Source organism: Gadus morhua, chromosome 5, assembly GCF_902167405.1.
Source record: "Gadus morhua chromosome 5, gadMor3.0, whole genome shotgun sequence".
NCBI lineage: Eukaryota > Metazoa > Chordata > Actinopteri > Gadiformes > Gadidae > Gadus > Gadus morhua.
Genome location: NC_044052.1, coordinates 2,903,312 through 2,918,273, shown reverse-complemented (window position 1 = coordinate 2,918,273; position 14,962 = coordinate 2,903,312). Strand labels below are relative to the sequence as shown.

Here is a 14,962-nt window from a genome sequence, read left to right as displayed (position 1 = left end):
CCATAATACTTTATACTAACTTATTTTTACATACATAAAATTATTGGTTGGAGGCAAGAGAAACAACAAGGGGCTCTGCACTTTCTTTAATGTTACACAGTTTATTCATTCATTCATCTTTTTGTTCTACTCTGATGTTTTAGGGCTCAATGCAGACCGGAGCGAGTAACTGTGGCAAACCTTATAGTACTTTAAAAATGTTAAAAGGTATGTTCATAAAAGGTTCATGTTCATAATTATTTCGCAAACAGGGCAGTTTGGGTAATTTGAAAATACTGAGCAAAAAAATAGAATGAAGGCATTTGGCAAGATTCCTGACCAAGGAGTTGAAACACACACTTTATTCAGGAAAACCCACAAATCTAGCGGAAGAGACATACTTGTGCACACACACACACACACACACACACACACACACACACACACACACACACACACACACACACACACACACACACACACACACACACACACACACACACACACACAGTCATCCTCCACCAGGGCTTGTTTTGATCTCTTCAGCATATTAAAAAACCGCAACTAATAGTCTTCAAGGGCTCTTTATTGACTTTGGCAAAACAAGATTCACAGACAGAGCAATAGTGAGGGTGACAGGGAATGTGCAGGGCATGTGAACACGAAACACACACCAGGTGGTTGAGAAACTTTGTTGAGTCAAACCACAGAGCAGCACAGAGGTTGTGAAAACTGCTGAGGAAAAGCAAGAACATTGGGGGCAAAAACAACAAAACCCCATTAGTACAAGATCTTCAACATATAGGGCCCTATTTTGCATCCAGCGCAATTCACTTTCTACACTGACGCATGTGTCGTTGCTAGTTTGCAACTGGCGCAGAGCGTTCTTTTCCCTCCACCGCCACGCGTCGGTAAATTAGGGAATGATCTTAGGCCCCAAGGGGCGGTTCGGCGAAAGGAGGAGGCGTGTTCTGGCGCAAACATTCCCTGGTGCTATTTTGCAGTTTCAGAAAACAATTCCGCCATCAACCAGGAAAACCTTGTTTAAAGTCAGCATAATGCATAATGTTGCTTGTGTACCTCACGCATACACTTTGCTTCTCTCATTTACCCAGCTAGTATTAGTTGTAATACAGGGTTGGAACGTTCTGTATGTAACCTAGGCAACGAGTAGCGGAAGGCCATTAAAGGAACAGAGTTCATACCATGCAGTCACGTCTCTACGAGTCTCCTTGATATTTTAATGTATGTTGCAAGGCCAACTGAACACTAGCCACACATTCTTGGTAAATTATTTGGGAAAGAACAGCTGATACAGCGGTAATAAGTTATACTTTTAAATCAATGCATCTGCAAACACCGTACAGCAAACACATATTTTCTTGGCACAGACATCGTGTACAAGCCCATAACTTTTAGGATTGATGACTATTTGATCGTGAGAAAACATTGTTTTGCTGCGAGTGAGTGTTAAAAAGAAAGAATGAATGCAGGCGGGCGTGTGTGTATGTGTAAAATAATTAATGAATGCGGGCGCGTGTGTGTGCGTCCATCTGTTTAAACACACGCAAACTAAACACGTAACGCATAATACAGTCCATGGCAATGCATATTAACGGGGGGACACATGCATATTAGGACCACAAGTCGATAACGATAATGCATACAAGACTGGTAAGAAACAATGTTTGTTAATGTATTGCGTATATCATTACATAGAACCACAGTTACCTGTGGTTCAACAGTCATATGTGTGTTAAGTTTTCTTTGACAAAATCTATGAGGACTCAGTATTTCTGAAATTGTGGAAGAAAACACTATTCTGTGTGTGAATTAGGCCATATAATTTGGCTATAAACTGAGCCATTTGAAGTTTGAAATTCATGTGGTTATGCCTCTGCCTCATCGGAGACTGCAAACGCGCTGTCAAAATATCAACTCGTCATATTCAAATGCGCTACTGGCTATCAAAGGGGATGGGAGATGGCACTCTCATTGTGAGTTTGCAGATGGCTAAAATGCCCTTATGAGAAAGAAACACAGAGTCAGCATTACAGAGATTAACCAAATGAAACAAAAAATTATATATATTGTAGTGACCCTACCAAATGCATCCACACATGTATGACCCTCATCCATTTCACCTATGTAATTGGGGGGTGCCTTAGGTGGTTAGTAAGGAGGGCTGGGCATGCAAGGGAGGGAGTGGAACCAGAGGATTGCCTTTCAGACTCATAGTTTACCACCTAAGCCTGACGCTTTGTTTAAGGCCTCCCTCCCAACCCTGGGATTTTTTTTGTAAGCCACATATTGACTAAGTAAAGAGTTTACAGAATTACCAAGTTCCTCCTGTTGTCCTTCAGTACAGAAGATGGGATGGATAAGAGTTGTGATACGCCTCCTGTGCATTGCCAGCCCTTATCCTGCTTGAATCTGAGATAGTGGAAAAAGTAAAGAAAAGCCAGGTCATCCTCACAGAGTCCACCCCTCAACTTGCCAAGGAATGATGAAGCTGTTGTTAGAAATAAGATAGATGAGAGTAAACAGGGTTCTAGGTTGATGCAGACTTCAATGCGAGCGAGCAATGGCGGAACAGACCAGAGATAAACAAACAACAAGGCTGCACCCTGAAGGAAAATGTAAATTAGCAACCAGTCGGAAACGGAGAGAAAACGGTAAGCGAAAAACGTATGCAGTTACTAATATAGGAGATAGCCTTGTGAGAATCATGGAAGATCTGTTAAGGCCCGGCAGTATTTTGGTTTTTTTCGCCTAAACACATACCCAAATGGAAAAGCTTATAACACAGTAACCCTAAGTCCTAGATGGATGTATGATACTTCATTTGAAAGCTGACAAGCTCTAGTTTCTGTAGATATGTTTATTTGGCATGTGTCATACACACAACCTAAATGACATCAGTTCAAACATGGCTCTAAAGCAATTTTTTTGTCTTCGAAAATAATGGGTCATATTTGAACTACAATAACTAGGATGTGCTTTATGTAAGGCATATGGCAATATGCCAAATACCTTCTACATCATGCCAACTACACCTGGAAAAAAATTTGGAGTTCTAGGCCTAAAGCTTTGGGAGTTAATGGAGTTTTTATGGTGTGTGGTCACTGGCGGCCCAAACCTCTCCAAAATGTCTCCAAAATGGCCAAATTGTGCCAAATGCATTTACTCACTTCTGTGACACTGGAAACATTACTGAAGCATTTTGGTGACTATAAAACCTTTCTCCATGATTCAAAACATAATTTTTTCACACATTCATTTGATATGGCCATATTGAGATATTGTCATGTGATGAGACACTACCGGATAGTAACCATCATAGAAAAATGACAGAATATACTGGACTGAATTTCAAACAAGGATTTTATTATTCTACAATATACTATTATATAATATTATTACTTGTGCCAATAACAAAATAGGAAAAATGAGTGAACTATAAAAAAAAAAATATGATAAGAAAAAGAACTAAATATGAACAATATACAAAAACTATACAAAAAATGTATAAGAATACACTATACACAAGAATGAACAAAACCAGTACAGTGCACTGTCAGGACACTTTGGGTCGTTCTACATTCCTTGTTGTGTGTGCCACTCATTATAACAGTCCCTTGTGGCAACAAAACACAAGGGAACGCCACACGTCGAACACCCGACTGGTGTCTTTCTGTGACACAGCTTGCAGAGCCGTCTGCCGGCCCGGCCCGCAGAGTCCCGCTTAGCCTCATCCTGTTCATCCAAGTAATGCGGCTTGTGGGATGCTGCTGGGTTTGGGGGTGCAGCGACCTGTGAGGTGGATGACCTGGATGTGGATGGTGTTCCTAGCTCCGCAAGCTCCTCGATGAGGGCCTGACGAAACTCCTTCTGATTCATCGATCCCCTCTGACACTGCTGGTACAGTATGTGAGCGTTCACAATAGCAATGTCCAAAAAATGGAAAAAAAATGTCCTGTACCATTTCATCGTCTTATGTGAAGAGCTGTAATACCCAATCAGTGCGTCCGACAGGTCCACCCCCCCCATATGCTGATTGTAGTCCTTGACTGCTGCTGGAATGGGGACATGGACGACCTCCCACGCTCCAGCCGTCTTCACTCTCCTTTGGGCCGTGTCGCCGGTGAACGCCTTGTGAATGGTGGAACACATGACCACTTCTCTAGTGTCCATCCATTTCACAAAAAGCAGTTCACTGTCCCTGATCCACTTGATGGCGCCCCGAGGAGTGCCCCTTGTGAAGTCATTGATTGTGGTCTTGGGGAAACCAACCCGGTTCGCAGGAATGGTACCACAAGCCCCTATCTTCTTCTTGAACAGGTCCAGAAAAAGGTGGGAGCTTGTGTAGAAGTTATCAACGTAAAGTTGATAACCTGTACCAAGGAGATCAAAGTCCATGAGTGACATGACGGAGTCATAGCTCAGCCCTTTTCCATAACCAGGTGACTTGCCCTCATACACAAAGAAATTCCAGGTGTATCCAGTGCCAGAATCTGCCAAAACAAACAGCTTATAACCCCACTTAGTGGGCTTGCTCTTGATGTATTGTTTTAGGGAGATTCTGGCCTTGGATGCAACCATCCTTTCGTCGATAGAGATGTGTCGCCCCGGCTGGAAGTGGGCTTTGCAGGCTTCGACGATGTGGCTGTAAAGGGGCTTGATCTTGCACAGGCGGTCGTAAGCCGGCGTCCCCCTCTTAGCCACGTTCTCCTCGTCTGCTGTGATGTCGCTCATGTGGAGAGCCCGGGAAATCCTCAGGAACTTGTTTCGGGATATCACAGAGGGGGGGAATATAAGGCTGTAGAGACGGGACCCTCTCCAGTAGTCCAGCAGCGAGGAGCATTTGACCATCCCCATGTAGATCACCATGGCGAGGTAGGAGTAGATGTCCGCTCTGCAGATGTTGTGCCAGACCACTTGCTTTTCGTCGTGCCTCTTGGCTCCGTAGGCGTTGGTGTTCACCGTCAAAGTGTCGAGCACAGCGTCGGTAAAGAACAGTTTGAAAAACTCGAGTGGACTGGTTGCCACTCTGGTCCGCTGCTGTGGTCCAGGCTCTCTCATCGGCACGAAGTCAAGGAGGGCAGGCTCGACGTCGTCATCCCCAACATCACGCCACTGTTGTTCCCCTGTGACGGCGCTGGGTGCTCGAGAGGGTCCTCGAGAGGGTCCTCGGGATCCTCCTCTCCTGCCCCTCCCCCGGACACGTCGTGCAGCACGGGAACGGCCAGTCGTTGGTGTGGCGGTGGGCGATGCAGCGGGGGAGGTAGCACTGGTGGCTGCAGAGTGCGATCTCTCACGACCACCTTCAGTAGGAGTGGGGGCCGGGGGTCTGCCTGTCTGGCTTTGCGGCTCCCAATCCGCATCACTGTCCTCAGACATTGACCTACAAACACAATGCAATGCACAAATGTCACCAAATATAATGAAGAAATATATAAATGCAATTCAATGGGGTGTTATTTACATAGAAAACAAATAAACATTTCATTTATATCATTTCTGTCATTTTTTCATTTATATATATAATGTATACTATATAACTATACTGCATTGTTCACTGTAAGCATAAAAACCCACACACAAAAATACACATAGATGGCGTCACTCACCGATCTAAGACGTCGTCCAATTGTTGCTTGAACATCTCCTCTATCTCAGAATCATATTGGCTGTCTTCGCTGTCCTCGGATGAAGCCAAAATCAAAGCGAGGGCTTCTTCATGTGTGTAATATTTCGTTTTCTTCGTTGATTTCGCCATTGTAAACGGCGAAATCAATGTGATCAATGTGTGCGGCGTGCGTCCTGGTCCGCTGGAGGCTCTCTCATGCGCAAAGCGAGTTGTCTGCCGTGATGACGCAGCTGTATATCTCGGCTCATACGTATCACACCTGGACACGCCTGGTAGCGTTGGAAAGGTAAACTCATTGGCTAGAAGCCCAAGTGATTGATATATCAATAGCCAATACGCTGTCCCTATACTAAAGCCGCGTAACAAAGTAAACAAAGCCCATTGGCCCTTCGAACTGGGAGCGCTCCATCTACTTCACGGGCTGTACCGGGGTGAAAACTGAACAGAAAAAGACGGGGACACTTTCATTTTGTAGCCAGCAAAGTGATGAAAACAAGCATACCCAACAACTCCATACTGGAGGTAGAGAAAATATCCATGCGGCTTCGAAAATCTGGATGTTAGTTGACGAACAAAGTTTGGAGATGGTAAACAAATGGACTTTACACGACAATATTCACAAGCTGGAATAATTTTATGAAAAACCATGTGGATGCTTTTGATCAGTGGATTCTCACGGACAATTGGAATATAAATAATTGAGGAATGGACACATATTACGGTTCTCGGATTGCTTCAAAGGTAGGGAGTCTCTCTGTTTTATTGGCATTTCCGGTTTACCATGCTGGTAAATATCAATGATTGATGGTTTTGTGCTCATGATTTATAGAAAAAACAGCTGGATGAATAAATTGTGGAGATTCTACCCTTTCTAACGACGTATAGAATGTCTGTAATGATGAAAGTTGAAGCGGGTTATGTCGCTGCGTAGTGGAAACATGTGGTCAACAAACACAAATCGCCCACCGGTGGGCGAATGGGTCTTAAGAGGATAAAGAAAGGATGGAATTAGAGATACAGCGCATGTTTGAGAAAATTATTAGAAGTGAAGCAATAATGACTGACTGGAACAACAAAACCAAACACAGCCACAACATTGATGCAGGTTGAATGGAGGTTACCACTGCATCATATCCATGTCCTTCTCCTCCTAAGGTTGATGTTAAGCTAAATTCCGCCAACCTCAATACACAAAATATACCAGTTACCATATGTGATTTCAATGACACTAGCTAATACATAGACAATAGCTGTGAATAGCTGTTGTGATAGTTATTGACAAATCTCAAATCTATTGACAAATCTCAAATCTCACAGTGAAATCTATGGTGGATTGCTTCCCATTAAACCGGCCTCATCTAGTAAGTACCCTCACTGCGGTCATGACTGCTGCCTTAGTCAGCAACCACCACCGCAAGATGGTATAAAAGGGTGGCACCTCAAGTCAGCAGATTTTACATTACTATAGCCAACAAATGGTGGGCCAACAAGTGGTCCTCTGCAGAGCGTGGAGACACCACACCAGCATTAGTCATGTGGCCGAAGTTGAACAACAAAAATACGTGCATCTGGGGAGCAGCCAACAGCAAGCTCTTGACTCCATCAAGAAGATCCTCTGTGAGGCGCCTGTGCTGGCCGCCCCTGACCCACAGCAGACATTTATCCTGGATACTGACACACTGATGAGGGCCCTGGGGCTCTAGCTCACTATCGTAAAATTATTTATTAAACCCTGAAAGAAACTATTGTGTGATTCGTCGAGAGTTGCTGGTCATTGTCGAGGCCACAGAGCACTTCTGCCACTACCTTTGTGGCCTTCCATTAACTATCTGCACAGACAATGCTGCTCTGAGCTATCCAGTAAACTATACAAAATCAAAAAGGAGGAAGCTATTCAAATGCAGATGGTCCAGGCCTATGCCCTGCCAGACCAGGGTCGGTCGCCAATGCCCTGGTGGAAGGCCTGGTCAGCCGGTTTGGTGTTTTGCATCCCGAGTCTTGGGATGCGGTATAAGGAAGACAAGAATTCCATCCACAAAATGATGACCTTGTGGAGAGGTTCATGCTCACTCTGGGTTGGCTCTTACAACATCAGAGAAGAAGGACTGGGATTTCCAGCTACAACTTGTGCTAATGGCGTGCAGTGGTGTGGTCCAAGAGTCAACCGGATGCACCCCAGTACTCCTCATGCTGGGGCGGCAACTTAAGACCCCACCACAAATGACTTACGGATGGACTCCAGGCAGTACAGTGGCCCCTGCAGGCTCAGAGTATACTCGCCAACTACAAGACAGAATGGAGGTAGCAGGAGGTAACGAAGGCAGGCGAAGGATGTAAAGGTCTGACAGAAGAGGGCATATCATGTTTAACCCACATCAGCACTGGAGACCTGATGTGGGTTTTCGGACAAAGCGACTAAAGGGGCGTTGCCCGAAGCTGCATAACCACTGGTTTGGGCCTTATGTGCTTGAGCTTGTTGGTGAGGTGGTTTACCATGAAAGACTTGGCCATAACATAGAACATGGGACGAGAGGTATGCCTGTGAGACAACTAGTTTACCGCCTCAGCCTGTTTTGTTTTAGGCATCCCTCCAAACCCTGGGTTTTTTGTAAAGTAAAGAGTTCAGATCATTACAAAATTCCTAAAAAATTCCTATACAATACACTGTCACACGTCGACATCACTGACAAGGTCGTGGTACTCAAAACGAAATCTGGCAACTTCCCAGAAACACAGCACCAAAGGAGAGAAATCAGATTGCCTCTTTGTCTGGTCACAAAAGGCACCATTAGGATACAAAATGGCAACAAACATGAAACAATAACTTCAAAGAAAACTGTTAACTCTACTATCTGTTTGAGACTCTAGGCCTGTCATATAGTCGCATCGCCTTGTGACTAGACGTGTGTGTGTGTGTGTGTGTGTGTGTTAGGGCTGTCAACGAATATTCGAAGTTCGAATATTCGTTCGAAATGTATCCAAAAACGCGAATTCGAACGTGAAAATTTATATTCGAATGTGAAAAAACACTCCCGCGGTACAAGCGCCTCTATCTGCTTTGTGAATGAGCCTCTGTCTGTTCGCGATGTCCCTCATAATATTCGAATGTGAAAAAACACTCCCGCGGTACAAGTGTAACAGACTAGTATTGTGAAGAGCGAATGTATTTTATCCCCTCGGGGTTTCCGTACTTGGATATAGGTATTCCAGCTCGGCTATGCCATTCAATAAGCATCCGAAGTAGAGCTCAGGGAGCTAGTAGTCTGGCTGGTGAAAGCTGCTATAACGCAATGTTCTCGGCAAAGTCCGAGACAGCTTTTTTTTCATGAATCCGAACGGTGCGTAGTGCGAAGTGCCCTTTCGCTGGCATGGTGGAAGACGTAGGCGACATGCATATCTTTCTTTATCGATTTTAATAGGCCTTCTCGATAAATGGTAACTTGGTAAGCAAAGCAAGGAACGTTACCACTAGCATACTTTGTAACATTCAGAAGCGGGCGTCTTCTTCAGATTACTATAGTTAGCGCGCTTGCAGGTGTGGTGGTGAAATGCAAGCGATACAAAGTTGTGGCTTTTCATGATTAGGCCTCCACGTTACTGGGCTGTTTATAGGATATATATATCCCGCTAATTTGAACCATGGTTTTGTCGCATTATTGACATATTGACGGCAACTGCGTAAAATAGGCAACCAGATATTCGAATAGTTCGAATTCGTGATTTTTTTCCAAACGAACATTCGAATGTCATTTTTGAGCAATTTTGACAGCCCTAGTGTGTGTGTGTGTGTGTGTGTGTGTGTGTGTGTGTGTGTGTGTGTGTGTGTGTGTGTGTGTGTTGGGTCTAGCTCCTGTGCAACATGTAACCAAATTAAACTCCAATAACGTTGGAGTGCAATAACGTTGTTAAATTATGTAAATTATGGCCTGATGACAGTTGCTGCAACAACCATAATCGGACTACCTTGTCTGAAACAAAACATCCAAAAGATAAGTGTAAAATAGTGTAGTTTTGTTTGGAATAACTCCACAAAAATATATATTTTTTGCCTCACTGTTTCCCCTATTGCATCACATTGAATGAACTTTCCATTCCAAGTAAAGTTAATTAGATCACGGGCGTTGTGTACATTTGGCTCAATTGTTTTCGATTCATATAAGTACTCTTTTTAGGGAATAAGTATAGGGGGAATTTGGATGCTTAATAAAGGCCGGAAATCGTCCTGGTTTATTTTGGGCAAAAACAAGCCAACACGAGAAGGACGTATTTTTTGCATCTCTGTTGCATAATCATGGGATATATCTTTGCATCAAATGTACGCTTTTATGGTGCATTACGTGTATCAAGTAGTGCACTATGTAGGGAAACAGATATTGTGTGTTCTTAACATTGTTAATTTCATATAAAATGTCTACAGATGATTTTAACTTTATTACTCTCCTCAAGGTTTGTGCTGAAAGTGAAGCTTCCAGCCACTGATGCCTGATGGACAGAGCATCTTCTGATTCCCATCTCTCCTGCTTTTAGATGAAACACTCCACAAAACCAAATGCCTTCTCAAGACCATTCAATAAGCACTTTGACTTGAATCTTAAATGTGGCATCACATACATTGTTTTTAACAATAGGGGAATTATGTGCTTTTCTTTTTTGTTGTGCTTGATTTAGCATGACCTGAAGCTTAAAAAAAGCGACCACGAAAACAACAACATCCATCAACAAGCCAATTGCAGGTTTGCAGTTGTTGTTTTAAAAGCTTGACTTGTTAAATGAACTGCAGCGGGTGCCACTGTTGTGCTAAGAGCAGACTGGGTGGTCGATGAATCCCGTTCTGCTTAATTCACTGCAACCATCTGAAGTTGTTTGACACCATAATTCCTCACATGCCTAATCCTACAAACAAGTTCAATAAACACAGTGCCATGACGTGTATACAACCAATTACGTTCTCCATTGTTGCGTGCCCTTGATAGAATCAACTGTGAAACGTTCTCACTATCTCAACATCTACACTATGTAATAGGTCTGCATTATGTATCTTAAACTACATTTGGGTACGTGGATATATTTTTGTATCTAATTCTACCATCTTCATTGGTGACATTAGCCAACACAGATTGTCATTGAGATCTAGTTTGAATACATATGTTTTCTATGTAAACTTCAAGGACTTACAATTTTGCAATCCATCCTCGAAACCATAAAGAGAGAAAGTGGTTTAACAAAGATCCCTGCCAGTGGCTGCAGCTAACATTATATTTTGGTTAGTGTCTGATTTAGCTCTAAAGGCTGTTTGGCGATGAGAAGAAGCATTCATCTCCAGCCTGGATAGTACCTTGGGGCACCCCTTAAACGCCAGTGCATGTTTGCACTGGATGGGGAACATTGGTCAAATAAATGTGCCTGAACAGAATATTTGTTCAAACGGTACAACAAAAATCTATTCATACTGAAGATAGACGTTCACTGGTGAGCTCAGCTGAAGGGCTGAATGCACATTAAGAGAGTTATCTGGGAAATAAATGTATTCAGGCTAGCATAAGCTGATATTTGGCTGGGCTGTGTGTCTTCGTGTGTGTGTGTTTGTAAGACACACACACACACACACACACACACACACACACACACACACACACACACACACACACACACACACACACACACACACACACACTCGATGAGTGTTTTGGCAGGGCGCCTATCTAATTTCTAATGTTTTTTCCAGTTGTTGTGATGGGACGCAATAAACATATTTTTCTGGCACCCCAAAATACCTCTTTGCCCTTCATTTAGTTTATTTCTCTTTTTCTCTGACCCACACTGTCAGTCTTTCTGTCTCTCTGTCTGTCCGTCTCTGAGATTCTTATCAAGAGACTTTACTCTTTTCAAGTGTGTTGCATCTCTTATTGCCTCATAAAAAGACAGTGGCGATACTGGAGCGTGTGGTGTGGGACAGACGCAACACTTTGACGGTACGGATGATGTCTTGCAGAGTTTAATTATTCACGGCAGAAGAGACGGTTCGCTGACTTGCTGACTGGTGGAGGAGATGGCTGATTGACCGGACAGGGAACTGACTGTCACACTAGTGACTGACTGTCACTGATATTACCTAAAACCCACTTGGCTTACAAAGGTTACGGCCTCTTCCCTTAACACTATTTTACCATGTTACTCCCCCTGAAAGGCTGACACACATAGCAAGTTAAACCGTGCAGCATGTTGATGAGGAAATACATATCGGCCGTCAGAATTGTTACTCACAGAAAGGTAGAAGTAGCTCTGGTGTGACACGAGTGAGTCAGGTTTAGCGTAGTGTTATATTTATATCCATGGTTTTATTCAGTCAGTCCGCCTGACGTTTATTTTTTTTGTAGAACGCTGAGCAGTTGTCAGAACTAACATATTAAATATATGTTTCACATTGGTGGTGTTTGCATGTCAATCAAGACCTATTCGAGATAAGTAGGCTGCAAAAGTCTGCAATATTAGCCATCAAAGGATTTGGCATAAGTTTTAATGTCACACTTTTTTTGTGAATAGGCTACTGTATTATAAATACTATCTGACGTATTATGAAACCAATCATATTTTGACTGGTGTTGAATTAGAAGCTTGCGATTGCTTTCACTTGATCATAATTGCATAACTGCATATTATCTCCATTCATCTATTCGTCTTTCCTGCTTTTTATTTTCTTTAGGCATCCCTCTTGTCTCTCTCTTCACTGATCCTGGACTCCATGCTTGCGGTTGGAGTTGCTGCTGAATGAACACCACACACTCTGCTGTTTGATCTTTCTAATGGAGAGCAGGGAAGGGACTGCATTGCAAATGAACACTCGACCATGGGGATATCTAAACTGCAAGTAACACAAACAAATTACAGAATTCATTGTCTACATTTTGAAACTTTTATTAGGTAAGGAAAACCTTTTTCTCCTATGTATTGGAGGAATGTTTGTGTCTGTGTCTCTCTCCCCACCCCACCCTCACCCACCGTCATTAACAGGAGGCAGCAGAGTGGGAAGACTGTACATGAAGGCAAAGGTACCTACTCAATTCTATTCTTATGCTAAAGTACACTCATCACCAAAAATCGAATTGTCCCAAACAACCTTGCACAATCTATATGTGTGTTAGTCAACAAGCCCAACCTCATCATAGAGACAACTTTACAAAGATGCAGCCAAAACACGATGAAAAATACATTAAAAAAACCCAAGACCCGAATTTAATGTTGTAATATGTAATATTTATATTTATATAATCGAAAGTACTGCATCATATCGGGATGTAAATAAAACACCCTCAAATCTGTGCTTGGCTGTCTATTACTTCTTACTTCCAGAGACCTATTCCTTATGGGTGGTATTTTCAGTGGAGGGTTCCAGTAGGTTGGCTCTGCTGCTAGCTGTGTTCAGTGATTAGAATGCATTTTAATCATCCACCTGTAAACCCTTATTACTGCATTAGCAGTAAATAGCTTTAGAAGAGATATGGGATGGTTTTATTATAACCAACTGGTGCGAACATTGAGAATTCATTGAAATTACATATTTAAATCAATTTAAAATAATGCATCTGCATTGGTAGACTATATTTGTGTCTTGTGTTGATATTCAGTCTGGGGTTTGGGGATTGCCGGTAAGCAAGGCCGTGCAATGGTATCAGATGTTGTTGACGATGCTCAACTTCTGCTGTGACGCTTAAAACTCCTAGATTGCTGAGTCTAACATTATCCATTGTAGACTAAAGGTAGGTCTTGACCAGTTTGAGTGTTGAAATGCTTCGTTCACAGGTAGTTGTACTCACAGGTATCAGATGTTGTTGAAGATGCTCACCTTCTGCAGTGGCTTGGAATAGAGCCTCCACAAGCTGCCCTCCAATAAGATATTTTAGTCCCTTGCATCTTGTTCACCATTTATCTAAATGCTGTATGGTGTACATATGTAGCGTTCTATATTTGTTTCCTGTCAATGAGCATAGTTAGGCTTTTTTTTATTTTATTTTTTAGTCACGGACAGTGTACAAAAAGGCCTCAGTCTTAATGAGAAGAGAGGTATTGTACCAGATGTGCATTAGTATTTTGCTCATTTCCTTCCAGTTCAAGGGTGGTTCCACATTTCTGTCTCTCATATAAGAATGAATGAAGGAGAGTTCAAGGTTGTTTTTAATATTGGAAGACCTTATCCTTTTATCAAACCCATCCCTCTATCAACCCCACCCCTCTATCAACCCCACCCCCCTATCAACCCCATCACTCTATCAACCCCAATCCTCTACACATACTGTCTGCATTCTCCTGAACGAGCCCACGTTCAGTGGGCTATATCAACCATTTAGATGAGGTTTGCTTGTGGCTGGCATAAGCGCTAAAAAGTATTTTCTTGGGAAAGTGAACCCAACTTTTTCAAACCATTAAGGATTCAGCTGTTGGATGTGCTTATGAAGTCATTTGGCTAATAATGTAATGTTTTGTGGACGGCGCTAGTTGGCAAAGTATATTCACTAAAACAAAGCAAAATCGCCATTCCAACTGAGTCAGGTTGAAACAATTTAGGGCAAGCTAAATAACCATAGTTTCATCATTTTTTTTAGCTGTTGTTTTGTCACATGTCGTCTTGTAGTCCTTCAAGTACGTGGTAGACTGTGTCAGTTTCAGAACATTTTCCTAATACAACATTGAGGCGAGGAGGCTTGATCACCCACCCGAAACCAGGATTATATTGTTTACTTGACAGATGAAATGGGCTTCCTAGGTGTCATAATTGGATTTCAAACCCCATTCCAGCATCTTACTTATATGTGTGTGTGTATATGTGGCGTGAATGTCGCATATATATTTATAGATATTCCACTATTTTTGCAAGAAAAAAGAAATAGAGCTTGTTTGATTGAAGTAACTATTCCATGTTTTTACTGTGAGCCCTGCTATTTCTTTCCTGAGGCACAACCTTCCTGTGAATGTCTGATCATTTTCTTGTCGGTGTGGACGATTTTGTTCTCTTGATCATGGCCAGAATAAGGCCTCTGGCGAACCGTTTCGACACACCAGGTTGAAGACTTGCGGCTAAATATTGACAGATTGAGGCGAGCCATTGCGTTGCAGCCTTTCAATACCAAGTTAAATTCGTAGCAAACATCCTTGGGCTACATGGGATATTAAGGTTTGGATATCTGTTTTGTGAGAAATTGGGCGGCAATTTACCCGTCCTCGCTAATGACTAACAACACCACTTTCCTCCTCATTTTCCGTCACTGGGAAGAACCTTTTCCAAATAAATGTATTATTTACATGTTCAACTGCCGAGAAGGAAACATTATTTCTGTT

General features: G+C 42.6%; 2 protein-coding genes across 2 annotated transcripts in view; both read right to left on the bottom strand.

The window, feature by feature from the left end:
* The window catches only part of LOC115543897 (uncharacterized), a 979,736-nt gene that overhangs the window by 151,895 nt on the left and 812,879 nt on the right, over positions 1-14,962 (bottom strand). The gene's annotated exons all lie outside the window — the stretch shown is intronic.
* LOC115543894 (piggyBac transposable element-derived protein 4-like) lies at positions 3,346-5,891 on the bottom strand. The gene is made up of 2 exons (XM_030356561.1): positions 5,610-5,891; positions 3,346-5,383 (listed from the first exon to the last, which is right to left on the bottom strand). Exons 1-2 carry the CDS (start codon positions 5,756-5,758, stop codon positions 3,577-3,579), a joined length of 1,956 nt encoding a protein of 651 aa, XP_030212421.1. The 5' UTR covers positions 5,759-5,891; the 3' UTR covers positions 3,346-3,576.